The sequence below is a fragment of the Canis lupus genome, chromosome 32 (assembly GCF_003254725.2).
Source record: "Canis lupus dingo isolate Sandy chromosome 32, ASM325472v2, whole genome shotgun sequence".
Classification (NCBI taxonomy): Eukaryota; Metazoa; Chordata; class Mammalia; order Carnivora; family Canidae; genus Canis; species Canis lupus.
This window is the reverse complement of record NC_064274.1, coordinates 17133872-17161100: the sequence shown is the minus strand read 5'-3', so window position 1 is coordinate 17161100 and position 27229 is coordinate 17133872. Positions and strand designations below refer to the sequence as shown.

Sequence of the window (27229 nt, the reverse complement as noted above, 5' to 3'; positions counted from 1 at the left end):
TAAATGGAAAGAAAGAAAAAAAAAGTAAATGGAAAGAAAAAGGGTGCATATTGTTTAAGAAGAGGCATAATACTTGGTCAGCCTCTAGATACCTGAGGCGAGGTATACTTCACTATGGTGTGTGCTTATTCTATTTACAAAGTAACTTTTATGACTGTGACAGTTGTAAGTGGGGCCCACATTAAGAGAAGGCTCTGTAGCAGGTCCAGGATGTAGTACAGGTGCTCTACCACTTGGGCTTCATGAGCAACAAGCAGATGCAATGATCCTGAAGCTCTGTGACTAATAAGGATGTTGTATGAAGTCTCTAGAAAGCCCTAATAGGAAAATCATAGCAGAGACCCATAAGCTTTTAGAGCAAGGTCAAATGACCTTCTGCTGAAAACTACAGTCTGTTCTGCTAAACATCACATACACAATTCCAAAATTACTGCATTGTGCAAAATCATGAAAATAAAAACTACAGTTTAGGGCAGCCTGGGTGGCTCAGCGGTTTAACGTCGCTTTCAGCCCAGGGTGTGATCCTGGAGTCCTGGGATTGAGTCCCACATCAGGCTTCGTGCATGGAGCCTGCTTCTCCCTCTGCCTGTGTCTCTGCCTCTCTCTCTCTCTCTCTGTCTCTCTCATGAATAAATAAAGAAAAAATCTTAAAAAAAACAAAACAAAACTGCAGTTTAAGAAAAATCATGTTAGAGGTACAACATTCAAAAACTTCATCAGTAACACATTAAAGAGAGAAAGGATCCTAAAAACAGGGCAGCACAATTTCACATACATTAAATGGTTAAGAAATATGTAAATACTATAATAAATATGAACTGAAGTCTGTTTGGGGGTGTTAGCACTGGAAGTATTACAGCTTGTGAGTTACTGAGAAGTGGTAGAAGAGTTACTGAAAATGACCACATCTGTTAACACCAGCTATGGAATGCCATGGCTCACTGTTCTTGTGTTATCTCTGCTATAGTAGCTGAAGACATAAATAAGAAATTATAAAATAAATATATTTCTGCTCCTTTGCTAGACTCTCCTCTCATACTAATGCTATCTGTATGGTTCTTTTTGTAAAAATTTATTTGAGAGAGAATGAAGGAGGGAGAGGCAGAGAGATGGAGAGGCAGATAATCGTAAGCAGACTCCGCACTGAGCAGAGAGCCTAATATAGGGCTTGAACTCACAATCCTGAGATCATGGCCTGAGCCAAAATCTAGAGTTGGATGCTTAACTGACTGAGCCACCCAGGCAGTCTGTACGGTTCTAAATGCACCTCAATGTAATGCAGGACTCTTACTACATTCAGCATTAAAGCCATTATCTTCCAAGCAGTACATCTGTTTTCAGTAACACTTAAAACATCTGCTAACTTGATGTATTAAGCTGTCATGGTGTAACCTTCTAGTCTTCCCATCAATATCATCATCACCTTCTGCATCCAGCAGCAGCAAATTATTGCAAGAGTTCTGTGATTAGTTAGATCACCAGAATAAGACCCTAGCTCTTAAACATCTCCAGTTTCTACTTCCTCAAATCCAACCTGCTTTCCTATATCAACACAGCTTGTTCTGAGTTTTAAGAACTACTCTAAAGAATCAAAAACTTTCAAAATTGCAAATCAAGTCAAGGAGGGCTTTCTACCCCATATAACACAAACTCTTTTATCACTCCAGGCTTTTACAATGGTAGAAATGAACAATCTGATGTTAAGTCTATTCCCAAATTCTATAACCACATCTATATTCTCACTTTCAGTAACAGCAATTAGCAAATTAAATGCTTACGCTAAATAGTAAGATAAATGCTATAATCACACTTTTATCACAGGGCTATCTCAGAGAGGTGGTTTTTTGAAGCAAAAAGAAGAAAAATAATGGGGTTGAGTTCGGTTTTTGTAAATAGGCAGGCCTGATGCATTATAAGAGTTTTTAAGCAATGTTCTCTCTCTCTCTCTCTCTCTCTCTTTTTTACAATAATGCTCTTACAACAGAGAAAAATTAAGTAAAAATATCAATGTAGATATGCACAATTCATCTACTTTTCCCATACCTGTAGTGAACTCCAAGGCTGACTTTCTTTTAAAAAGCTCAACTCAGTTTGGTAACTAATAAACTACTATTGGTTTTAGCTCTAAATCTCTACTTGCCACTAGTGCTGAACATCACAGTAATGCTATCTTATAAAGCCTTAATTCCTGTTTTCTGTCTTTCATATTTGGGATCTGTAAGGCATGCATTTGTAAGAGGTATCTGTTTCATTAAAATTGACAGTTTAATTCAATGTATGGTTGTTCTTTCAGTTTACTTCTGTAACACAGTTGGAAAATTCTTTTGCAGCTTTCCTATCTGCACTCATCACTTTGTGTGTCAGCTGATGGCTTAGGAATTTGTAGCACTTACTTGAAAATATTAAATCAACCACTACTAGCACCAAAAGAAGCTACTTCTGCAGGATAGTTATTTCCTTAAAAAAGCTTTGTATATAAAGATCCATATGGAAGAAGTTGTTCCTAATTTTTTCACTTTTCTAATTCAAACGCTCAACAATTTTTCCTTTTCTTCTATTTCTTTATGCCTATCCATACTGACTTCCCAGCAATTGATAACAGTCCAGCTGAATTATTTTTGTGGCTCTGTCTCTGATGTTCCACAATGTGGATTCCTTTATGCCTGTTGCTTGGGATACAGCACATATTCTTATTTCTTCCCAAACATTTGTTTCAAGTTTTTTTTCCAATACTTAACTTTCTTTTTGTACATACTGGCTGGTATTTTTTTAATTTATTATTTTTAAAAGATTTTATTTATTTATTCATGAGAGACACACGGGGGTAGGGTGGGGTGCAGAGACACAGGCAGAGGGAGAAGCAGGCTCCCTGCAGGGAGCCCAACGTGGGACTTGATCCCGGAACTCCAGGATCAGGCCCTGGGCTGAAGGTGGCGATAAACCGCTGAGCCACCCAGGCTGCCTACTGCCTGGTATTTTTAAACGAGATTGCTTAAATATGTTTGGGATGTTGAATGGATGCTTTTTTTTCATATAGAAAAGTTCACAATGTGAAAGAATATCTAAAACACAGCCTTGTGGGATAATAAACATGGTAAAATGAGGCAGCCAGTAGATGTTTGGGGTCTGTGCATTTTGTGTATTCCTATGTGGTCCAATGCAGCTGGGTCAGTGTTTTGTGTTCATCTAGTTCTTCTCATAAACAAAACTGTACATAAATAACACAAAATTTAAGTTATTCTAAAATTGCTTTTTAACATATTTATTGCACTGTAACAAATTCACATTTTAAAAACAGAACAGATTGACATCTTTTTGTGAAACAATTGCTGGCTTGATAGGGAGTCCTGACAGGAACAGAATGGTTGACCTTGGGACATCAAATGACCATGAGACTTGAGCTATTATGTGATCTGATTATCTGATCCATCAAGCCTAAAACTGAGCATGAACAGCAACAACCGACCAAGTGGAAATGGAAGATTTAAAACTGAACTTGAGGAGGTTCAGGAGGAACAAGTAAGTTGCATGTGCAACTGTCCCAGACTCCCATGGTACCTACTTCTGCTATACTGTGCCCCTCCTTCAACTAGTATCCATGGCTCTTTTAGGAATTCTTTATAATCAAATAAAGTGAGGGAAACTCTTGACCTTAGTTTTCAAAGGGCTTACATACCATTAAAAGAAGCCCAAAATGAAGTAAACTGCTATGATTTAACCTCATTTAAAAGAGTAGTCCTGTGCACAACTCTGGGCAGTACATCTTACTGTCCATTTTGTATAAAAAGAGATGGCCAGGTGTACACAGCTATGATATATTATGGGCAGAAGCCAAAGTGGAGAGTAAAAGACTGGTGACCAGAAGTCTGGGAAAGAGATGCACTGTTGAATTTATCAGGAGTTTTTCTGAGAACAGAATGCAAAGGCAAGAATTTTTCTTGAGAATGTTCAGCAAAGGGCATCTACTACATAGGACATTTTTAGTAATCAGATGGACAAGATGATCTATTCTGTGAATACCAATACCACCACAGGCACTTGGCCTGTTCAATGGGTCTACATACAAATGGCCATGGCAACAGGAATTGAGGCTGTGCAGACAGATCAACAGATCAACAAAACAGTCCCACACCAAGATTTATCTGACCATTGCTACCAACAAATACCTGACCTGCCAAGAGCAAAGGCCAACAATGAGTTTCCATAATACCACCATTCCTTGGGGGAGTCAGTCAACTGTCTGGTGGCAGGCTGATTACATTGGACCCTTTTCCTCATTGAAGGGATAGTAAGAGAAACCTATCCTAAGCTGTCTTTCCTATCTACTTGCTTCTGGAAATACCAGTTATGGGTTGAATTGTGTACCTTCAATATTCATGTTATGAGTATCACCCAGTACCTCAGAATGTGACTGAGATAATCAAATTAAAATTAAGGTGAGCCCTAATCTCATGACTGATGTCTTTATAAAAAGGAAAATTTAGAGACAGATATGCACACAAGCAACATGCAATATGACGATGAAGGCAAGGATCTAAATAATCTAAATATTCTAAATCTAAAGGATCTAAATAGCCAAGGAACACTAAAGTTGCCAGCAAACCACCAGAAACAAAAAATAATGGAAAACCTTCTTCAGAAAAAACCAACCCTTCTGATACACTAGCTTCAGAACTGTAAGACAATACATTTCTGTTGTTTAAGACACCCAGTTTGTGCTACTTTGTCATGGCAGCCCTAGGAGACTAATATATCATATACAGATATGCAGAAGACCTAATTCACATAGTACACTGTGACACCATAATGTTCCTGACCAGGGAGCTAAGAGAAGTGCATCAATGAATTTATGCCCAAGTTCAGTGATTTCATCATGTGCCTCAAAACTTAGAAGCAGTGGGCTTAGATAACAGTGGTACCACTTAGTGAAAATTCAGCACATGAACTTACAGAGAACACACAAAACTAATGTATGAAAAAAGTAAATGCTTTGAATCAGCAATCAATATGATGCTACTTTCCCCAGAGTCATTATACATATATCTGTAAACTAAAATGTGGGCCTAGTCTCTTATACTACAGCTGTTCCTCATACCTAAAAAAAAAACCCATTCATAGAATTTCAACTTCCCATCAGTATTAGTTCTCAAGAAAAGAATGCTTCCATGTAGGGACATAACAATTGTCTCAGTAAATTAGGGTAGAGACTGCCATCTGGCTACTTTGGGCTTCTTATTCCATTAAATTACAGGTTAAAAAAAAAAAAAGTTACTACACAAGTTGGGGTAACTGATTTTGATTACCAAGAAGAAATTGTGTTGTCTTGAATGCAGGCAGGGAGGACTATCTCTGGTTTCACTGGGAAGCCTCTCTGTAGTTCTATTCATAAAGTGAAAGTTAATGGAAAACTATAGAGTAACTCAATAAATGCATAACCATAATTATTTTTAGATAAGACATGAATATCAAAGACATCACCTAGAAGAATTATAAATAGTGGTCTCTGAGGAGGAGGAAATGGTGCTGGTGGTGATAATAGCTGTCTTTCGTGAGTGTTAAACTATGTATTAAAAGTATATTTTCCCAAAGTTACTTTATCATGCCACTAGAATATTCCTAATAGTTACTTTTATAACTTAGAGATAAATAATTAATACAAAATAAATTAAAATGAAAGCAAAAAGTCATTGAAGAAATGCAAACTCTGATTTGGCTATGAAAGAGAAGGACTGATTCATTTAGGTCTAATATCCACAGATTCAAGATACTCTGTGCCTAACAGCTAAGTTTGATACTACAATTCAAATGTAACTTACATGATCCAGTCTTTTCTTTTTTATAGACTGATCATCATTAAATTCATCTTCCTCATATGGCTCTGAAGAAGAAGATAATTTTCTTTTCCTGGGTCCACCACCTTCTAAAACAGAGAAGAACAATCAAAGTCTGCACAGTTTTTATAAGTGTTAATATAAAATAAAGGCAAAAATGTTATTATAACGTATCCATGTACAGATAGTTCTCTTGACATCAGGCCCAATGTTATTTCTTCTATATATCATGTATACTCAATGTCAACTGAGTTTAAAGGAAAAATAGAGACTCTTATCAGTCTTTCAAAAGTAGAAATGATGTTATTTATAAACCATCACTTTATTTAACGATAATTACAACACTAAACTGAGGAGTAATTCTACAGAGCAATATTGAAAGGAAAGGGTTCTCTCCAGTGACTGAGTATTCAGCAGTGAAAAAAAACTGAACCCTATCAGTGCAGCTTATTTGAATACCATCACTGATACCAATAATTGTTTACTATGTACCAGGCTTTGCAAAGGGCTTTTATTAACTGTTGTTTCATTTATCTTCAACAATAAACTTACAAAGTAGGTAATAGTCTCTCTCATTTAACAAATGGGGAGGAAGTGAAATACAGACAGCTCAAGCGATTAATGCTCTTAACCTAAAGCCAAGAGACTGTAACATAGAGGCTGTAACAGTGATAGAAAATTTACATATTCTGTCATAACTGAAAGAAAAACTCAAACTACATGATCTCAAGAAGCTATATTACAGGGGTGCCTGGCTGGCTCAGTAGGTAGAGCATATGACTTTTGATATTGGGGTTGTGAGCTCAAGACCCACAATGGGTGTAGAAATTACTTAAAACTAAAATCTTAAAAAACAAAAAAAGCAAGCTATATTACATATTTATACTTTGAATACATTTCTCTATTTCTTAGCTACTTTTAGAGAGCAAATTCGACATACTGCTCTGCTAATATGAAACCATCTGCTAAAGCTTACAAAACTGCAGTATTAAATCAGTACCCTAACTGCGGTTATAAAAAAAACTGGTAGAAGTACAATATTCCAACTAAATGTAAACATGACAGCTTTTAAGTTCTAAGCCTGAAAATTTTGTAATATAGTTTTAACAAAGTAAATGTTATTAATGTTTTAAAGTATAATATCATGTAAGTGTGATGGTTAGATTTTTGTCTTCCAATTTTTTCAAAAAGTTAATGTGCATTCTGCAGATACCAACTAATTCCCATTATCCACTTTTTAAAAAGAGATCATCACTTATATATTTGTTGGGGTAGGGTAAGCACTGTTAGTAATATTCTAAGTCTGAAAAAAAGCTTCAAACTAGATGATTTATGCCATGTCACCTAGACATGTTTCTTCCCTAAAAGAACAAGAACTTTGCTTTGTCAATAAAAGATTCTTCAATCTTAATTATGTTTATGTATCTTTCCTTTTTGAAAATATTATGACACCAAATATTTACATGTATTTAAAATGGCTAGAGGCAAAACACTTTTGCAAATAAATGTGGAAGAAAATGCAAATTTAAAATTTTAGTACAAAAATGTCACATAACACACAACACTGCCTACATTTAAATCTACTCTATTTATAATTTAAAATTTTGCATATATCTCTATCTATATGCTGTGCTCACCTCAAGTGTAGCTATCATCTGTCACCATACAATGCTATTACAAACCACTGATAATATTCCCTACTCTGTGAGATGTGCTCACTTATGGTGAGTACAGCAAGGTATAGTTGTTGAATCACTGTTATACACTTGAAATTAATGCAACATTGTGTTAGCTATGCTTCAACAAATATTTTTTTCTTGCATGTACCTAAAGAAAAGTTCATATCTTACACTAAAGATCACTTCCAAATTGTGTTTCATAATTTCCATCTTTTATTGGGAGCACCCATCAATTTCAGAAAAAAGTTAAAATTGTACCTTCTACCCCAGATGAAAATAAATTTCATCTAAGTTCAGTATTTAACAATAAAAAATAAAATGTGAAACTGTAAAAAAGAAAACAAAGAACATATAGGCAGTTCAACAGTAAAAAAATGAAAAGATGCTCAACTTCATTAATAATTAAAAATAGGTTAAATGGAGAAATAAAATACCATTATTTTTCATCCTTAAAAAAACAGACAGTCCTAGCAGACCACAGGCAAAAAGACACTTTTTGCATTGTTATGCCCTTTCTGGAAGGCAATCTAAATAATATATCTCAGAATTTTAGATGTCTTTTAGTCCAACAATTATTTCTCTAGGAATTTATTCTATAGAACTATACATACAAGAATTCTGGCAAACTATCTAAATGCCCAAGATATTAAACAAATTAGAACATATACATAAATCACACTGTTATAAATCAAGTAGACTTTTAAAAATAAACTTGGAAAGATGTCTAATAAATGAAAAGGTTACAAAACAGCAAATATAAAAAGATCACAATCACATAAAAATGTTTTGCTTATTTTTATACAAACGTAGAGATGTGGAAGAAATAACTAGATTCCTAGCAATATCAATAAATTCATATTATTACCTTTAAAAACAGTGTAAAAACCTTGGAGGCATTTACTATTGTTTATATAACCTAGTATTCATAAATAAAAACCTTCAGAAAGCAATGAATAGGTAACCCTATTGTTTAGTATGTGAAATATTATCTATAAAAGATTATAATCTGTGCTAAAACCAATATCCAACATCACGATGTGTAGAACTGCCCACAATCTCTTAATAGGTATTTAAAAAGGCCATTTTTGGGAAAACTGTCCCAAAATATCCAAAATAGTTTCCTGTCTTACTGTATATTGAAGGCTATCTTATGTTGGTGAGGCAAAGCTGTCATTCTGTACATCACCACAGAAGTGTAATATACTAAAGATGAAGAGGACTGATACGATGGTTCAATCCATTCTAAGATAAAGCATGGAGGTTTACTTAAAAAGCGAAAAAGAACCCTAATTTATTCTTTCCTTATAACTTTCTACTTAAAATTATTTATTTTATTTTATTATTATTATTACTATTATTATTAAGTAGGCTCCATGCCCAGCCTAGAGCCGAATTAGGCACTTGAACTTACCACTCTGCGATCAAAACCTGAGCTGAGATCAAGAGTCAGACACTTAACCAACTGAGCCATCCAGGCACCCCAAAAATATTTTATTTTCAATAAGAAATAATATCAATGTACTGTGCAAGAATGAGAAGAAAAAAACTCAAATGAAATTCAAATTTAATGAGGATTGTAAACTCCATGAAGGCAAATGTTTTGTCCATTTTGTTTCCTTCCATATCCTCAATTCCTAAAATAGCATCTGGCACCTATGGTAGATGCTCAAAAAATACTTGTTAAATTAATGACTAAGGTGAATGAAACGAGTTGCTCATGAGAAAAAAGATTAGACACTACTATGGAATAAAGCTTTTTCTAAAAATTTGGAAAGATTATAGAATACTAAAATATTCTAACAAGAAAGTATATGTAAAATTTCCCAAACCATTCTGCAACTCAACAAATGTTCGTTGAGTCCAATATTTTTCAGGAAGTTTTACAATAAGTGCTAGGGCTACGTACGCTAATGATAGAGATACAGTCAACTTCCTCCTATACCATTTTCTATCATCAGATGGCCATTAAGAACAAATGATACTAACATTTACTATGTTAACGCAGTTACTTATTATGTGCCACACATAACTTTATCACTTCTTCACAACAACCTACGAGTTTGGTACTATTATTATGCTATTTTGCTGCTAAGGAAACAGAGATATGGAAGAGTTAGGCAACGCTGCCCAAGGTCACACAGCTAGTAAGTGGAAGAAAAGGAAGAATCTTAACATTCTGTGTAGGTAGCACCCACACAACACAATACTATTCCCTTGCTCAAATTGAAGAAAATGAAAGATTTAAAATATTTCATATGGATGAAACAATTTCATTTTTGGAATGCACTCCAATAAAATCTACTGGTTGGAAGTAAAAGTGAGGTAGACATTTGTTGAAGAGGGATGATAGGCCCACGGGAACACACTATGTTATCTTCTATTTTTGCATATATATTTTAAAGTTCAAAAAAAATTTTTAAAGCTAAAAAAAATCCACTTAGGGAAATGGGCATTGATTTTCATCAACAATGCTGATGAAAAAATGAATTTTAACAACCCTTAAAAAGGTAACATAGAAGTACATATTAAACTTTTAAATGTGTATATCCTTTGATTCAGCATCCCAGTTTGAAATTTAGCCTACAGAAAGAGTAACATAAAGATTTTCTTATAGGGCTATTTACTTTAGTATTATAATAAAATAATGGAAACATAAATGCTAATTAACAGAGAAGTAGTTAACAAACCAATGATATGGGTAGGTATAGAGGAATGTTATGGGGCCATATTTAAAAATTGGATAAATCTGATTGTTCTGAAGAGTAAACCATGATAAATCATCAAATGATTTTTTTTTAAATGCAAACCAGTGTTGTTACTGCATTTCCTAATTTAATGTGTGTGCATGTGTTGTAATGGTAGGTACAGCATAGGGAAAGTTGAAAATGATACAAAGCAAATTTAAGAGTGGTTAACGAGTGTGGGTTTGCTTTCATTCCTTAAATGTTTTTTTGGTAGTGGGATTACAGATTATTTTTACTTGTTTGGAATACACAAGTTAGGAAGCAAAAAAGAAACCAAGACAGTATTTGCTAAGAAAAAAAAAAATTGGAGATGCTTTATATTGCAAGCTCCTTCAAATGCATTTATTTTTGTATCCCAAGCCTGGAACATAGCATAAATATTTACTAAATGAAGGAATGCTGATTACCAGCTAGGACTTTCCACAAGACATTATGTTCCTACTGACTCAGATTTGTAGACCTGTAAATAAAACCACAATGCAATTAGAAAGGATACTTAAGAAAGAAAGAAAATATACCTTCCAAAACTTCACTGTTAGGATATTTGATCTGTAGAAAACAAGCAAAATTACCAATGAAAACCTGCCCCCTCCCTAGGGGAAAAAAAAAAAGATCACCCTAGAAAATATGGTTCCCATATAGCTGTATGACCTCAGGTAAGTCACTTAACCTTCATAAGCTTCAGTTTCTTCATTTAAAAAAACTGAAGCTATTAATAACTCACAAGGTTCCTGTAAGAATTCATGAAGGTGCTTGGTATACTGTAGAGCAATTATTAAAAATGTAAAGATATTTATTATTATAAAACTAATAAATTTACATGGCTAGAAACTAAGTCAGGCATACCTGCATCACCAAACATCAGCAAGGCGGCAGCAATTGCTCCATCCATAGTGCTCGTTGATTCAATCAACTAACAGAGTAAGAAAAGACTGTTTTAATTTATTTCACATTAAAAAAAAGAATTATTTCACATTAGTCTGTACAATGTGAGCGCATCTTAAAATGTTATTGGACTTACTCATCATCCCTGTGTAGTGAAATATATACAGTGTATTCAAGGTTTTGTTATTTTAATTTTTTAAATGCAAGGTTCTGCACTGACGCCTTAAAAACTCCCTACTTAAATGTCTAAGCAGTGAGAGACAGAGAAGGAGGAGGCAGAGGGAGAGAAAGAAGGGACACTGGTAGACATTTGTATTACTCCTTTTTTATTTATGAAAAAAATAAACCACAATTCTGCAATTATTTCTTTTAATCTAATACTTCTTAAGAATGAGTGGGATGAAAGGTTCTTTTTGATATTTCCTCTTTTTCTGAATTGCCTGAATTTATTCAAGAACATATTCATATATTTATATAACTAATATCAATATTTAATTTTTGTAGTAATAACATTCTGTATTTGAGAAGAAACTAAATATCTCATATTTTTCTCTTGCTATAGTTTCCCTAATTTCCAATGAGCTAGTTGTTTTTAAAAAGACCTTACATTTTTTAATAAGCTATTTTTATATTAAATTAAACAGTCTCAAATCAAGTAAGAGTACTCTCTTCTACCAGTTTTCCTAATCTTGGATCCTTTAATATCCTGTAAGCCCCTCTTCATTTTCAAAATAGCCAAAGCATATTCTTAACTTGTCTAGGACTAAATTTATATTTTTTAACTTCTTGAACTCTTTTACATGGGTTTAAGAGCCTTTACAGAGTACTTTATAAATGTCACCTTTAAATCATTTCAGATAGAGATCAGTTGAATGCAGAGCAATTCAAGAGTGCTCTGCTTTGGAGTGATACACTAAATTCCCTAAATTTCATATACTAATTAATGAAACATGCATACAAATTCTGTGCATCAATCCTATTTTCCCACTGCAATTATAAAATTAGAGATAAATATTCTTACAGATGAAAAATACCCTTCAACTACATGAACAATTAGCAATCAGGCTAAACTATTTTTCACCTGAAATTTACTCCTTTGAATACTGAATACTCCATCATGTTTATTCTGTTGGAAGCTATTTCCAACACTGTTAGCAGCCCCTGCAAGTACTCTTCGCTACATTCACTGTCTTCTTATTCTAGAAAAAAAAAATCACACTGGGAGGAAAATAATACTGCTAGCAAGGTGCAGAGTCAAGATACCACCAAAGCTAACAGTAAGAAGGTATCAAAATGATTGGGGAGGGGGATTGTCATGCTAAAAATAACAGAAAATAATAATAATTTATTCTACAGAGTTTAAACTAGTAGGCCCAAGACCAGCTCAGTTCAGACATGTTTTTGGCCTGAATAGTATTATTTCTTTAAATTAGTTACTATAAAAAGTTAACGAAGTACTGATACAATATGGATGAACCTGACACCCTTTTGCTAAATGAAAGAAGCCAGTCACAAAAATAACATCTTAATATATAAATGGGATTATATATAATCCCATTTATATAAAATGTGAATAGACAGCATCTATAAAGACAGAGATTAGTGGTTGCCTAGAGCTAGAGGAGGGAACTGTGGAAGGACTGTTAATGAAGTTTCTTTTTTGGAAAGATTAAAAGTCCTTAAATTAGATTATGATGATAATTACACAAGTTTGTAAATATACTAAAAACCACTAAATTACACACTTTAAGTAGGTGATCTTCATGGCACTTAACTTATATCCTAAGAAAGTTACTAAATTGATCAACAGTAAATAACAGCTTTTTCACTTTATTTGGAAAATCTGAAACCTGATAAAAAGGGGCTATCATTGATGTCACATGGTCATATTCTGTTGGTACTATGGAGTAGCTACCCATTTCAGTAAGAGCATATACTATATGATACGCCAGTGTCCATCACTTCAAAGTTACCTGCCTACCCCATACAGATACGGTATCTCCTAAGGTTCATATTGGAGATGGTGGTGATCATGACAGATACAAAGGTGAAAAACATGTAAACCTGCAATTAAATGATCCCCCTAGGGTCATTCAACTAATAAGTGACAGAGTTAGAAATAACCTATTTACTAATAATCTTCAGAGATTTATTCTCTACCTGAAATTTAATTGAATGGTCAATTTTTATGTGCTCTTATAAGGAAGGATAACTATTACAGTCCAAATACAGCCACTTATTTTGTTTCTATATACAATCAATGTTTCTCCACAAGAGTGCTACTGACAGGATAACTCTTTTGTTATGCAGGACAATCCTGGTACTGCAGGGCATTTAGTGTCCCTGGCAACTCTCTGTCATTATGAAGACGGAGAGGGGGGGGAGCTTCCTGACATTTCTGAGACTTTCTAATGGGAGATGAGGAAGGAGGAGTCTTTTACAACTATTTAAGCACACACACATACAAGCACCATCCCCCCCCCCTCCAAAAAAAAAAAACCACATAAGCTATGTGAACTATTCAGGGATATATTATACATTATATTATTTATACGTGAATAACATTACCTATTTAAACCTTAAGACTTCCAACAAGTAAATCTCTGGCACTGACTTTTATTATTATGTAAAATAAAGTTAATTATCTCAAAACTTAAGATATCATTAGAAAAATGACTATCCACTAAATACAGTACTAGATACAAGAGAAATTTTAAACATCATTATAGCTACAATAACCAATTACTATAAAAGGGTATAACCTTAAGTAAATCATTATCACTTCTTTGTGGGAAAAGTTCCTTCAAGGTCTGAAGTTTAGCATCTTTAAGGTCTTCCAATTCCGAAAGGTCTTCCAATTCCGAAATATCATCATTATTTCTACCTGACATGGTAGGAAGGCCCTGGGACTCTTCATCTTCAGATGGCTCAGAACTAAAAATATTTTTAGAGGAAAAAACCAGTATTTTAATATATTATTTCATTAGAATCATATATATGTATATATTACATATATACATATGTAATACAGCAGTGCTTTTCAATATGAATGCAATCTATCCCTGTCAAAGATTAAAACAACTTTTTTTCATTTCAGCATCAGCATGGTTATATATATAAATCTACATTCCCAGAGTTGAAAATATCTATTATCCAGGCTGGGATGGAAAAGAATAATAAATATCTGGCATTAATTTTAAGATACACACCTGTATTGCATGCCCACATTCTCTTTCCTATTCTTTTTTCACCTATACTCTGTATACCAGACAAGCAATGTCAGGATGCTCTTGAGAAATAATAAAGCCTATACTAATTATACTAATACAAAGATAGAATTTTCATGGCCTACCTAGGTGATCCAAATCTATGTTACAATCAGAATGGTTCCATTCAGTACCAGAATCTCTGCCATGAAGAAAACATTGCTTCAGCAGACAAGAGCATTTACTCCATGTGAGGTTTTACTATGCAACTAACTTTGATCTCATTCCATCTCAATATATTTGTTAATCCTATATAAAAGACATTTGGGGCCATATTTTAATCATCTATCTCCCAAACAAAAATCTCATCTTGAAATTTTCTACCATGGTAGCCATTCTGGAGGTCAGAAAGTAGAAGTATAACAAATGGATACAAGTTATAAAGATCAGAGAAAGTGGGAACTTAATAAATACATTCCTAGTGTCAGAGAATGCAGACTTTGCTAAAGAATAGCTATGCTAAAGAACAGAATAGCTAATTCTATTTTGGGAAACAAGAGTCTGTATTTTAATATCTTCACTATATCTATTCATGTTAGTTCAGTTGTACTGGTCAGGGCACTAGTTTTGCCTGAGAATTCCCCAAAACATTTAAAAGCAGACAGATCCCCAAAGACCAGGAATACAAATTTTATTAGACATCTAGAACCCTGCTCTGAGAAAATGCTCTAATGAGGCAAAATAAATCGCTTCCTTTGTCACTACACCTGTCCTTCAATATATATATATTTTTAAGATTTTATTTATTTATTCATGAGAGACACAGAAAGAGAGGCAGAGACACAGGCAGAGGGAGAAGCAGTCTCCCCACGGGGAGACCGATGTGGGACTCGGTCCCAGGACCCCAGGATCATGACTTGAGCCGGACACCCAACTACTGAGCCATCCAGGTGCCCTCGTATCCTTCAATATTTGAAGGTAATTACAAGCATCTCCCTTTCCATTACACCCAGACCTCTCATTCTTTATGTACTCAACTCTGAATTCTCATTCTGCCTCACTATGATCACATTCCCTGATTTTGCCACCAAGTTCACTGAGAAAATGAAAGCATTCAGGTTGAAATCTTCTCACAATTTCTGCCTAGATAACCACTTTCAAAGGTTCTTACTCTGTTAGCCATCACCTTAACTTACTGATCAGATTCACAATCATTTGGTGGGACAAACTCATGTGCCTCTTGCTGTGGTAAGTATGTGGACTACCAATCTTATCATGCCTTGGATTTAACATCCAGTTCTCAGGAAATACAAATGAGAGAGGAATAAATTCAATATCATCATGAGGAAACAATCAGAAAAAACTATTTACACTAAGAAAAGACTCTACTTCCGCAGTAAGTTAAAATCCTTTAAAAAGAGGAGGGGAGAGGACTGTTTAAGATCAAAAGAAAGCCAGGAGTTATAACATGTGAATACAGTGGATGCTCCTTGTTTGGAACCTGGTTTGAAAAAGCAGCTATAAAACATATGAATATAGGGGCATGTGGGTGGCTCAAGTCTGTTAAATTTTTGTCTGACTCTTGGTTTCAACTCAGATCGTGATCTCAGGCTCATGGGACTGAGCCCCAGATCAGGCTCCCCACTGACTCCTCACTCAGTGTGGAGTCTGCTTGTCCCCCTACTCCTCCCCTCACTTGTGCCCATTCTTTCTCTCTCTCTCAAATAAAAGCTTTATTTTTAAAAAAACCACATGAATATAAAATGGGAATTAGATGATATTAGAAAATTGTTCATTGATTGGTATTGGGTTTTTGGGAGGAAGAAGATGCATCACCAAGTACTACAGGTAGAAATGTTGGGAATGTCCATAATTTAAAATATTCTGGGACGATAAAAATAGTAGATGAAACATGAAACAAAAATTTTAAGTCTAGGTGGTAGGTACATGAATGTTCATTGTCTTATTATTTTATTTTCTTGTATGCCTGAAGATTTAAAAATGAAAAAATCTAAAAACAACAAGAGTTGACTACTCTATTTTCTTTTATCTGGACTCAGATAAAGTACTTCTCTTCTGGTGAAGGTAAAGTCCCTTTTCAGTGCTAAGGGATTTTATTTTGGCCCTTTCTACTTCCTAAAGGACCCTGTTTCAACTACCTACCATCTTCTCTACCCCAACTCCTCTCTCTCCCTAAGCTCTTCCTCCCGAGTCTACAACGAGCTCAAGACTTCATTAACTAATTCAATGAGCCAGGAGATCTAGGAACTGTGACATAGCAGTGAAATAAGCAAATTCTCCTTTCCTTCACAAATTTTATAAAACTGATTTTCTACTTGCTCATTTCCTATAGAGTTCTCCTCTCAAGTTTTATTACCTTTTGCCCCACCATTTAGGTGAAATTGTTCTTTACCAGGGCAAGATGTCAAATGTAATAAAAACCTTTTATTGGTTATCTACTCCTCTGTAGTCCTATACACTGTTGACAAATCTCTGAAAATGTGGCCCCACACCCATCCTCGCCCCATGGGTTTTGCAACATTAGTTCTTCTGACTTTCCTTTACCTCTCTACCTGACCTTAATCTCTAAAGAAGGCTTTTCTTCCTTTGTTGACATTTGTGAATTGCTGTATTACCTAGGATTCTATCTTCAGCTCCTTCTCGTCTATTAATTCTTGAGTGATTTCATCAACTGCCAGTTTCTCTTATCAACACCAGTGCTTATCAAAAGCAGGGTGATTTTGCCTCAAGAGAACACTTGGCAATGCCCAGGGACATTTTTGATTGTTTTGAGTAGGGAGGTGCTAGTAGCATCTAGTGAGTAGCATCTAGTGAATAGAGATCAGAGCTTCTGCAAAACATTCTGCCAATACACAGGAAAGAAGCTCCTCAAAGAATTATTTGGCCCCAACTGTCAAAACCAAGGTTAAGAAATGCTGATATCCAAAATGGCCCATACACGGGTATTAATTATAACAACTGGAACATTCACACAGTACAGTACTATGGAGTATGAAAAAAGAATACAGATTTCTATAAACTGATATGATTTTTAGAATATACATCTAAGTGAATAAAACAAAGAACAAATGAGTATGTATACATGTATGCATTTATGTAATGTGCTGTCTTTTGTGTAAAAAAACAAGAAAAAAGGGGATGCCTGGGCAGCTCTTGGTTAAGCGTCCAATTCAGACTCTTGATTTCAGCTCAGGTCATGACCTCAGGGTCGTGAGATGAGCCCCAAGTCGGGCTCTGCACTGAGCGGGAAGCCTGCTGAGCATGGAGCCTGCTTAAGATTCTTTATCTCTCCCTCTTCCCTTCCTCCACCCCACATAAGTGTGCACTCTCTCTCTCTCAAAAAGAAAAAGAAACAAAGGAAAAAAAAAGACACATGAAAGAAAAGTATGACAAGAAACTAAACTGGTTAGTTCCAAGGTGGGATGACAGTGGGTGTCGCAAGAAAAAGGGAGAGGAAATAATACTTTTCTGAGCACATTCCATGTAGTTTTGATCTCTGGAACCTACTTAATATTTTAAATATTCAAAAGTAAAATTTAAAAGAGGGATAAGGCAAAAACCTTAAAAGGAATACAAACAGAAATTAATGAACTGAACTATACTTTAAATGAGTAACAGAGAAAATGTTAAATAATCCAAGTACTTTGACCATATACTTTCAATCTAAAGATCAAATAAAACTTAAAAACAAATTCTGAACACTATTTAGTAGGTTTACTGGTCAAGTGGTATGATTACAGCAATTCTTAAACTATTTTATGTATATTGGATGACTGAACAAGTTAAGAAATAAACTGATACTGCAAGAAGCCAGAATTCTCAATGTCAGAAAAGGAAATCTAGAAGGTGGGGCAAGGAAAGGTCTAATAGTAACAGATTAGAATTAAAGGTTATCATTAAAAATTCATGAATTAAAAACATTAAAACACAACACTCACACATTCCTCACATATTTCCTAATCTGTATAGCTGGAAAGGGCAAAAACATAACCCCTTGCCTTGCACAATGGCAAAGAAAGAACACTCCCAGTCCCCAGATTTCCAAATACCATTCTCTATTAAAAGGAACTAGTGCTTTTTAGGGAAATGGCTAATTCTAAATTCAGGCCTAGGATAGGGATAGTATAATTTTGGACCATCTTTTGCCTGAAGGGAAAAGGCTCACAAAATCATAGGAACCTCTTGGGGTGCCTAAGTATCTGCCTTCGGCTCAGGTCATGATCCTGGGGGTCCTGGGAACCAGCCCCAGGTTGGGCTCCCTCTCTCCGCTGCTCATGCTCTCTCTCACTCTCTCTCTCTCTCACACATAAATAAAATCTTAAAAAAAAAAAATTAAAAATGATAGGAACCTCTCAAAACCAGAGCCTGCCTAAAAGTTCCCTCACCTGACAAAACTTAGTAATTTGAGCACCAAAATGAATGATGGTAAATGAATTACAACCCACTGAACAAAAAAAATATCTATGACTGCATTTTGATATTTATACTACATAAATACTATATAAATGAATGAATAGGAAGAAAATATAAAACCCTTCTTTATATTAGAATACCAAATAAAGTATAAAATCTGAAATGCTAAGTTAAAATAGCACCAATTTGCAACCATTATTTAAACAACTGATTCAGTAAAGAATCATCAATGGATATTAAAACTACTGAGTGAAAGTCTGCTAAGGAATAAGATCATTATCTGGTCTCAAAGTATCTGCCCATAGATTAATCACTAAAAAGTAGAAAGTGGTAACTTTACAGGAGGAATCTGGCAGGTTTCTGAGTGATCCAAGTGCACTTCACCAATAAAGAGATAGATAAATTGCTATCAGTGTGCCTTATGACATGATACACGGAGGACACAAAATCATTTATGTAGCTTTCCTACCACATAACCTAAATTTAATCAGGAAGAAAATCAGGTAAGTACAAATTGAGAAACAACCTTAAAAAAAAAAAAAATATGGCCTCTTAACCTTCAAAGGCCAATGACACGAAAAACAAAAAACAAGGCTGAGAAACAGGTTTCGGATTAAATTAGACTAAAGACACATGATACTGGGACGCCTGGGTGGCTCAGCATTTGAGCATCTGTCTTTGGCTCAGGGCATGATCCCGAAGTCCCAGGATCAAGTCTTGCTTCGGGCTCCCTGCATGGAGCCTGCTTCTCCCTCTGTCTGTCTCTGCCTGTGTGTGTCTCTCTCTCACTCTCATGAATAAATAAATAAAATCTTAAAAAATAAAATAAAGACACACATGATACTGGGTTAAAAAAGAAATCCAACATGATACTGGAAAAAAGAAATACTATAAAGCTTATTTAAAATATGGTCCAAGGACTGACTGCTAGTTCTTAAACTCACACTGTTACCCATCAAAGACAAGATAAGAAATTTATACAAGAAGGTAAAACAGGGATCCCTGGGTGGTGCAGCGGTTTGGCACCTGCCTTTGGCCCAGGGCACGATCCTGGAGACCCGGGATCGAATCCCACATCGGGCTCCCGGTGCATGGAGCCTGCTTCTCGCTCTGCCTCTCTCTCTCTCTCTCTCTCTGTGACTATCATGAATAAATAAATAAAATCTTAAAAAAAAAAAAAAAAAAAAGAAGGTAAAACAACTACATTACTAAGCATATCACTTAAGTCCAGCTGATTTTTCCTTATAATACTTTCCTAGTAAAGGAACTGGTACACGGATTCACATTTTAGAGCACATTTGTTATATACAAACCAGTACTTTTGAGTAGCACTATTATAAAGGATGTTATCAGAATTAACTGGTAAAATTTAAATATGCACCGTACATTAGATAACTGTACTGTGCCAATGTTAACTGGTATTTCTGAATCTGAAATGCTTCTTTTGTAATATAAGAGAATGACATTTTTCTTAGCAGGTAAATGTGAATCTAACACATTTAATCATGCAAGACCCTTTTTATTTTTTCATGCAAGATCCTTACTATTTTTTATTTTACAGTGAATTTCAGGAGAAAGGCATGTTCATTAAAGGGTATATATAAAAAGTTCATTTAAGAGGAAATTCTCATCTTATCATTAGTGGACAGTCTCGTTCTGTTGGCTCCTTCTAGCAACATTTTCTTCCCTTAGCTTCTGATCATACAACCCTTTTGACTTTTCTCTTACCTCACAACTATTCCTTCTTACAACCTCTACAGACTTCTTACCTCAGTGACTATTCCTTCTTAGAATCTCTACAGATTCTTTCTCATCTCCCTATTCCTAAAATCCCAAGTTCCCCTAGCCTGAGTCCTTAAACCAGGAAAACCTTCTCTTTTCCAGCTATACCAGTATCTCTTGGTGATTTTATCTTATCATATGCCTTTAAATATCAAATCTATAGTCTAACAATTCCTAAATTTAGATGTTACCCAGACCTCCCCCCCAGAACTCAAATGTCACAAATCCAATTGCCTAGCCTACTTGACATCTCCCACCTAGGTATCTACGAGTCTTCTCAATCATAGCATGTTCAAGATTGAACTGTCAATCTTTCCTTCAAAAAGAGCTCCCCTACCACACCCAAAATAGTTTTCCTTATCAGTTGCTCAGGCCAATCTTAGGGTCATCCTTGACGGCTTTTTCTCCCACCCAAAATTTAACAATAAAACCTCTCTGTTCTTCTAACTTCAAAGTATTTACAGAATCTAACCCCTTCTAATCATCTCCACAAGTAGTAGTCTTGCCTATGTGTCTATCATTTCTTGCCTGGGTTATTACAACAGCATCCATGCTCACCTATAGTCTCAAAGATCTTTTAAACATGTGAGTGAGATAATTTACTCTTCTGCTCAATACACTCCATTAGCTTCCTATCTCATTCATAGTAATAGGCAAATGGCCTATGGGCTTAACATAATTAAATCCCTTTTTCTACCCTGCTGCTTACTTGTGACCTTATAAGTCTTTCTCCCTGTATCATTTGCCCCTGACTTTCCTTAGAAACATCAGGCATTAAAAAAATTATAATAAAATTATAATAAATTATAATAAAATTAAAAATTAAGAAAACAAAACATCAGGCATAATACCACTTCAGAGTCACTGAACAAGTTATTTCCTATGACCAGAATACTCTGCTCCTGCCCCCAGTCCTCATATCGATATGGTTCACACTTTCTTACTTTAGGTCCCTACTCAAGCATCATTTTCTCAAAAAAGCTTTTTTTTCCAACTGTGCTCTTTAGAAACCATACCCCTACCCCTGAACTTCATTAATGATTTTCCTTCCCTTTTGGCCATAGTATTTATTATTTGTTATACTACATTGTTTATTTGTTTATTGTCTTTCTACCTGACCATAATACAAGCTCCATGCTACTCCACAAAATGTGCCCCAAAAATGTTAAAACGGTTTGACTCTGGGACTCCAGAACGGATCATAAAGCAATTACAGATGATCAAAGGTACATATTAAAATAATTTCCCTAACTATGGAGACTTAAAAAAGTTAAATTATTGGCTCTCACTAAACTTTTTATTGAAAATCACTGTTATCTGGAAAAGCATGCACACACATACATCCACAAAATACCTCTCTAAAGTTCTGAGTTAGGGAAAAATAACGAAGATGCAATAGGGAAAGGCAAAAAAGAAAGAAAAAAGAAAGAAGTCATCAAACGATATTTTCAAATTAAATAACTTTGGCTTGAAAACCCTCTTATATAGGCAAATATAATGAATGAATCTATTAAACTGCTTACACTATAATCACTGTGTCTTTGTTGAATTTTTTCTCTTGAACTGTACTGGAGCAATTTGGGGAAACGATATCTTCACTATCAGAAGACAAATCAATATACTGTATTCCTCTTTGATTCTTGAAATATGATATACTAGCTTTTCTTTCATTTTCTGTAGTTTCTGGAACACTAGAATCTTCTGCAAAAGAAAAAAGGAGAAAGGCATTTTGAGTAATTTGAAAATAAATTTATTTTTGATAATAATAATTATGTGCTAAAAATCTCTAATTTGTTCACTGCTTCCATTGTAAAACCAAAAATTCCTATCAGTTTTAAAGAAAATGTTAACAGTCAAACCAGGGTTGATGTTAAATGATTTTCCATTTCACAGGTTAATTTACTTGTAGGACACTAATGCAAAATGCAAAAGAGAGGTTTGTGCTTGAGTGTCATCTTCCCTCAGTATTTTTATTTCCTAGTACTCAGTTCTCACCTAAATGAACACAGGCACTACAGCCCAAGACTGTATTTCAATCCTTTCTCTTAGTCAAGTTATGTAATCACTCCAAATCTCAGTGTCCTCACCTGTAAAATAGAAATGCTAATAATCACAGGGCTAATGTGACCAGAATATCAGAAGATACATATTAGGCATTTAGTTCAGTCATTGGCACATAGCCAGTATTCACCATACATTACCTCTTACGTAAATGTTGGTGTTATGGGCTGAATTACGGGACCTCCAAAATTCTTATGTTTAAGTTCCAACCACCAGTATAACATATTTAGAAACAGGGTCTTCAAAGAGGAGATTAAGTTAAAATGAGGCTGTCTGGGTGGGGGCCTAATCCAGGATGATGTCTTATAAGAAGACAGAGACACAAAAGACTCATACATGAAGGGAAGGCCATGTGAGGACACAGTGAAAAGGCGGCCACCTGCAAGCCATGGAAAAAGTCCTCAGAAGAAAAACGCTTGATCCTGGGTTTCCAGCCTCCACATATGTAACAAAATAAATGAGTGCTGTTTAAGCCACCCAGTATGGTATTTTGTTATGGTAGTCCTCACAAGCTAAAAAAAGTTGGCTCATTCAAAAAAGGTGAATAGTAACAGGTGAATAATTTTAAATATTTTAAAATATTTTACCAGTCTTCTCTTCAATAGCTGAATTCCAAAATTATTCTCCCTTCTCCCAGCAAAACCACCATTCTTCCTTACATATTTGAAAAGGAAAAGGTCAGACTTAAGGAATTCATATTAAATAGTCAATGCCTTGGTCTAGTGAATGTGTTTTAAAAAGCAGTGACCAAATGAATCTTTAGTTCAAAAGTGTCGATGTAAAAAACAATCACTGCGGTTAACTATTTTCGAAGTCAGTATCAAATCAAGTGATGCACATTTTTAACCCTTACAATAATCCTGAGGGTACACATTGTATCACCATTTTATAGACAAAATGAGTTTAGATAAAGCCACTTGTCCAAAGTCATATAAGAAAAGTAACAAATCTGAAATCCATGCGTAAATGGCCAAATCGTTACACTCTAAAAACTATTAGGCCATCCTCAATATGTCACAAAATGATAGCAATCATTATACTGAAGCTCATGAGCCATATTTGTAAATAACATTAACCAAGGCCTATATAACTACTATTTACCTGGAGGGCACTAAAATGACATTTCTTTACTTCCTATAATGAAGTTCTATCAACACTACTGAAAAGCAGATCACTTTTTCCCCCCAAAGAATAATTTTATAAATGTTGAGCGAAGAACCTGGATGAGGAACACAAACAAATGTGATTTGGAACAAATCACAGCTACATTTACTGCCGTAAACATGAAGACACATATTCTGTTAGTTATGTGAATAAGATTGCAGCCCAACTCATATAAAGTATTTTGCTTTTACAGTGTTCCTAACGCATCACAAATCATACATAAAATTAAAAACTAGATGTTCACTATATCAAATATCTGACCTAAAGCTAATGCATATCAGCTACACATGTTAGGCAGTGTCCTTTCTTATATTTTCAAAGAGCTAAGACAAAGTGATTTGGATTGTCTGCTTTTCTTCAAAGTCTCTTTATTCAAAGCAAATGATAATCTTTTGAAAATTAGCTACTTAAATACCTAAATGCCTGGGGGGTGGGGTCCTAAAAAAAATCTGTTAATAAGTATTAGGAAAACTTGAGTTTCTTGAATTTGATTAAATATTCATCTTTGATTTTCTCTAATTTTTTTCCTCTTATTTTATAGATTATAATACAAAATACACAATGAAGCCATCAATTTTTAAAACTAATGTTTAACATGATTAGTTAATGAGACAGGAAAAAAAATAAAGAAGTTTGACCTACTCTCCATCATGTACTCAATTACTCAGAGCTTTTATTGGTAACGTAATATATACCATCATAATATACATATTATATATACACTTCATGTACAAAATGTATTATATATGATGTACATTGTATAAAATATACGTTATACACACCTATCTATCTACCTAAAAATCTACCTTAAAAATGTATACAGCTCTGAACTAAGTGGCATCCCCATAGCCCAACTGGTAAATGACTACCAAGGAAGTAGTTTGATAATATGGAAGATAAGGGAAGATTACAATACAACAGCATTTCTCAAACACAGAACCCTTTTGCACTCTTAAAAATAGAGGACCCTAAAGAGCTTTTGCTTATGTTGGTTATATTTATATTACCATATTAGAAAGCAGAAACTGAGAAACTTCATTAAATTGTTTACATAATAACAAATATTTTTATGAAAACTGTATCTTCTCATACCATTCCCCTCCTCCCAATTTAATGAGAAGAGTGGCACTGTTTTATATTTGCAAAAAATCTCTGGTTTAACAGAAGACAGATTCTATCTGCTTCTGCAATTCATCTCTTGTAATATACTGGTTCTGTTTCAGTTTATGAAGATTATGCCTTACAGTTAGGAAAGGAATAGCATTTTCATAGTTCCTTTTTACAATACCATGGATATTATTCTTTGATACAAAACCCAAATTTGACAGGTGGTACTTTTTATAAAAGTTGGTTGCAATGTGGAATCTGAAACCATATGAATAAATTTTTGCATTTTACTACATTAAAAACCCACTGGTCTACCTTGCATTTTAATGGACCTTTTAAACCATGCATTATTTTGTAACACTGTGTGCAGTGGTCATTTGGAAAATACTGGCTCACTCGCTGACTGATGGAGATCTTCCAAATGTTGACATATCTCATAATATTTTATCAAAAGGTTAGATTTATTAATATCACCACTGATCCTGAAATATCTAGAGACTGTCAAACTCCCTGTTCAAAATCCAAACTTTCCTTTGAAAACTGGAATTTTATCTCTAGCAATATATGCTGCCAGTTATTTCCTTAGTATCATTGTCCATTTTTTAATTTTTTTCATTGTCCATTTTTGAGAAAATGTCTGCTAAATACCTAAGTCTCTGCTTAACTACAGGTTGTCATTCTTTTAAGTAAAAATGGTGTTTAGTGAAAAAACTGGCAAGTTCAAATCAGAACTGAAAGCAATTGTTCAAGTGCTTTCCCTTGAGATGACCACTGTACGTACAAACTTCAGTATGCAGCAAAGGCTGGTTCGTTCACATTTTGTTTCATAAAGTATTAAAAAGCAACCTACTGCTTAGTTGAGATTTACCAAAATAAAGATTTTTTTTTTTACTGCTTTATCAAAAAACATTCTTAAGTGAAAATGACATTTAAAAAATCTTAGGAATACAATAACTACTACAACAGTTTGAAGTCTTGGCACTGATTCATGCTAAGGCACCAGTAGTTTTACCTACCATTGCTTTTATGCCAACAACATAGTAAAAAGGCAAGTAATATCTTAGTATTATTTTTATTTTTTTTAAAGATTTTATTTATTTATTCATGAGAGAGAGAGAGAGAGAGGCAGAGAGAGAGGCAGAGGGAGAAGCAGGCTCCTCACAGGGAGCCCGATGAGGGTGGGACTTGATTCCGGACCCAGGATCACTGGATCACGCTCTGAGCTGAAGGCAGACGCTCAACTGCTGAGCCACCCAGGCACCCCATATATTAGTACTATTATGAAAGTAGTTTGCCCTTAGGGATCCTATAGGTTCACATACCACACTTTGAAAACTGATGTGACACAGTAAGAGCTTGTTTAAATAAAAAAATTAACTTTCCGGGCAGCCTCAGTGGCCTAGCGGTTTGGCACTGCCTTCAGCCTGGGGTATGATCCTGAGGAACTGGGATCGAGTCCCACATCGGGCTCCCTGCGTGGAGCCTGCTTCCCCCTCTGTGTCTCTGTCTCTCTCTCTGTCATGAATAAATGAATAAAATCTTTGTATATATATCAACTCTCCAATACAGTCAATAATTTAGATTTAGAATAGTGCTTAATACTTAGATTTGTTTAGACTATTTCCAGAAGTGAGCAACAGCAAAAACAGCTAAAAGGCAATGGCCAAAATGATGCAGTGGTGGTTTTTGTCCCAAAGCAAACAAACACTTTTAAGCAGCAGCACAAAAGAGGGAGCAAACAGAAAAATAACAAATTAAAGAATGGTGAAATGCTCAATTATGAAGGCTTTTAATTCTGATATTTGCTGACTGCCTTCTGTGTTTAAGGTACTGAACCAGTAGGTAGGGAATATTAAAGAAAAAAAAAGTTCAATTTGCCCTAAAGAAACAAATATTAAGAACAGACATGTACACAAGTAACTGTTATGAAATATGATTTGTGCCATGAGAAAGGAATAAACAAAATGCTACAGGGACATGGGGGGAAACAGCTTATCCTTTCATACAAAACCCACAAATAAACCTATCATATTTTAGAGACAGAGGAGGAGTATTTTCTCATTACCAAAAGGTAATGGGAACCTACATCATTAGCATATGCAAGTAGACTCCAAGGTTCCAGGGAGTTTTTCCAAACTAAATATTCCCCATTAATGATATGCACAAGAGAAGACAATCTTATTCCAAATTTTTCCAGTACGCTTGTACCCATTCTCATATCTAAGTCTACCATAAAATAAAAGAAGCATTTAAGTCTGATACTGGTTTCACCTTTCCAAAGGGTCCAAAATCAAGGGCCACTCAAAAACAAAAAAAAAATCACTGCTAGGAGATTA

The 27229-nt window shown here is 34.8% G+C and overlaps 1 protein-coding gene across 8 annotated transcripts in view; it reads right to left on the bottom strand.

Annotated features, from left to right (window-relative positions):
- Positions 1–27229, bottom strand: part of SMARCAD1 (SWI/SNF-related, matrix-associated actin-dependent regulator of chromatin, subfamily a, containing DEAD/H box 1) — a 78224-nt gene that overhangs the window by 39949 nt on the left and 11046 nt on the right. For 4 of the 8 annotated variants that reach the window (XM_049104871.1, XM_025424555.3, XM_025424537.3 and 1 more), the window contains exons 3-6: positions 22085–22262; positions 13902–14073; positions 11101–11167; positions 5817–5920 (exon numbers count right to left, since the gene is read on the bottom strand). In XM_049104871.1, coding sequence (XP_048960828.1) covers positions 5817–5920; positions 11101–11167; positions 13902–14073; positions 22085–22262 — 521 coding nt within the window. Of the gene's footprint in view, positions 1–5816; positions 5921–11100; positions 11168–12220; positions 12343–13901; positions 14074–22084; positions 22263–27229 lie in introns of those variants that run through there. The other 4 variants (XM_035709650.2, XM_025424547.3, XM_049104872.1 and 1 more) reach the window with 3 other exon arrangements.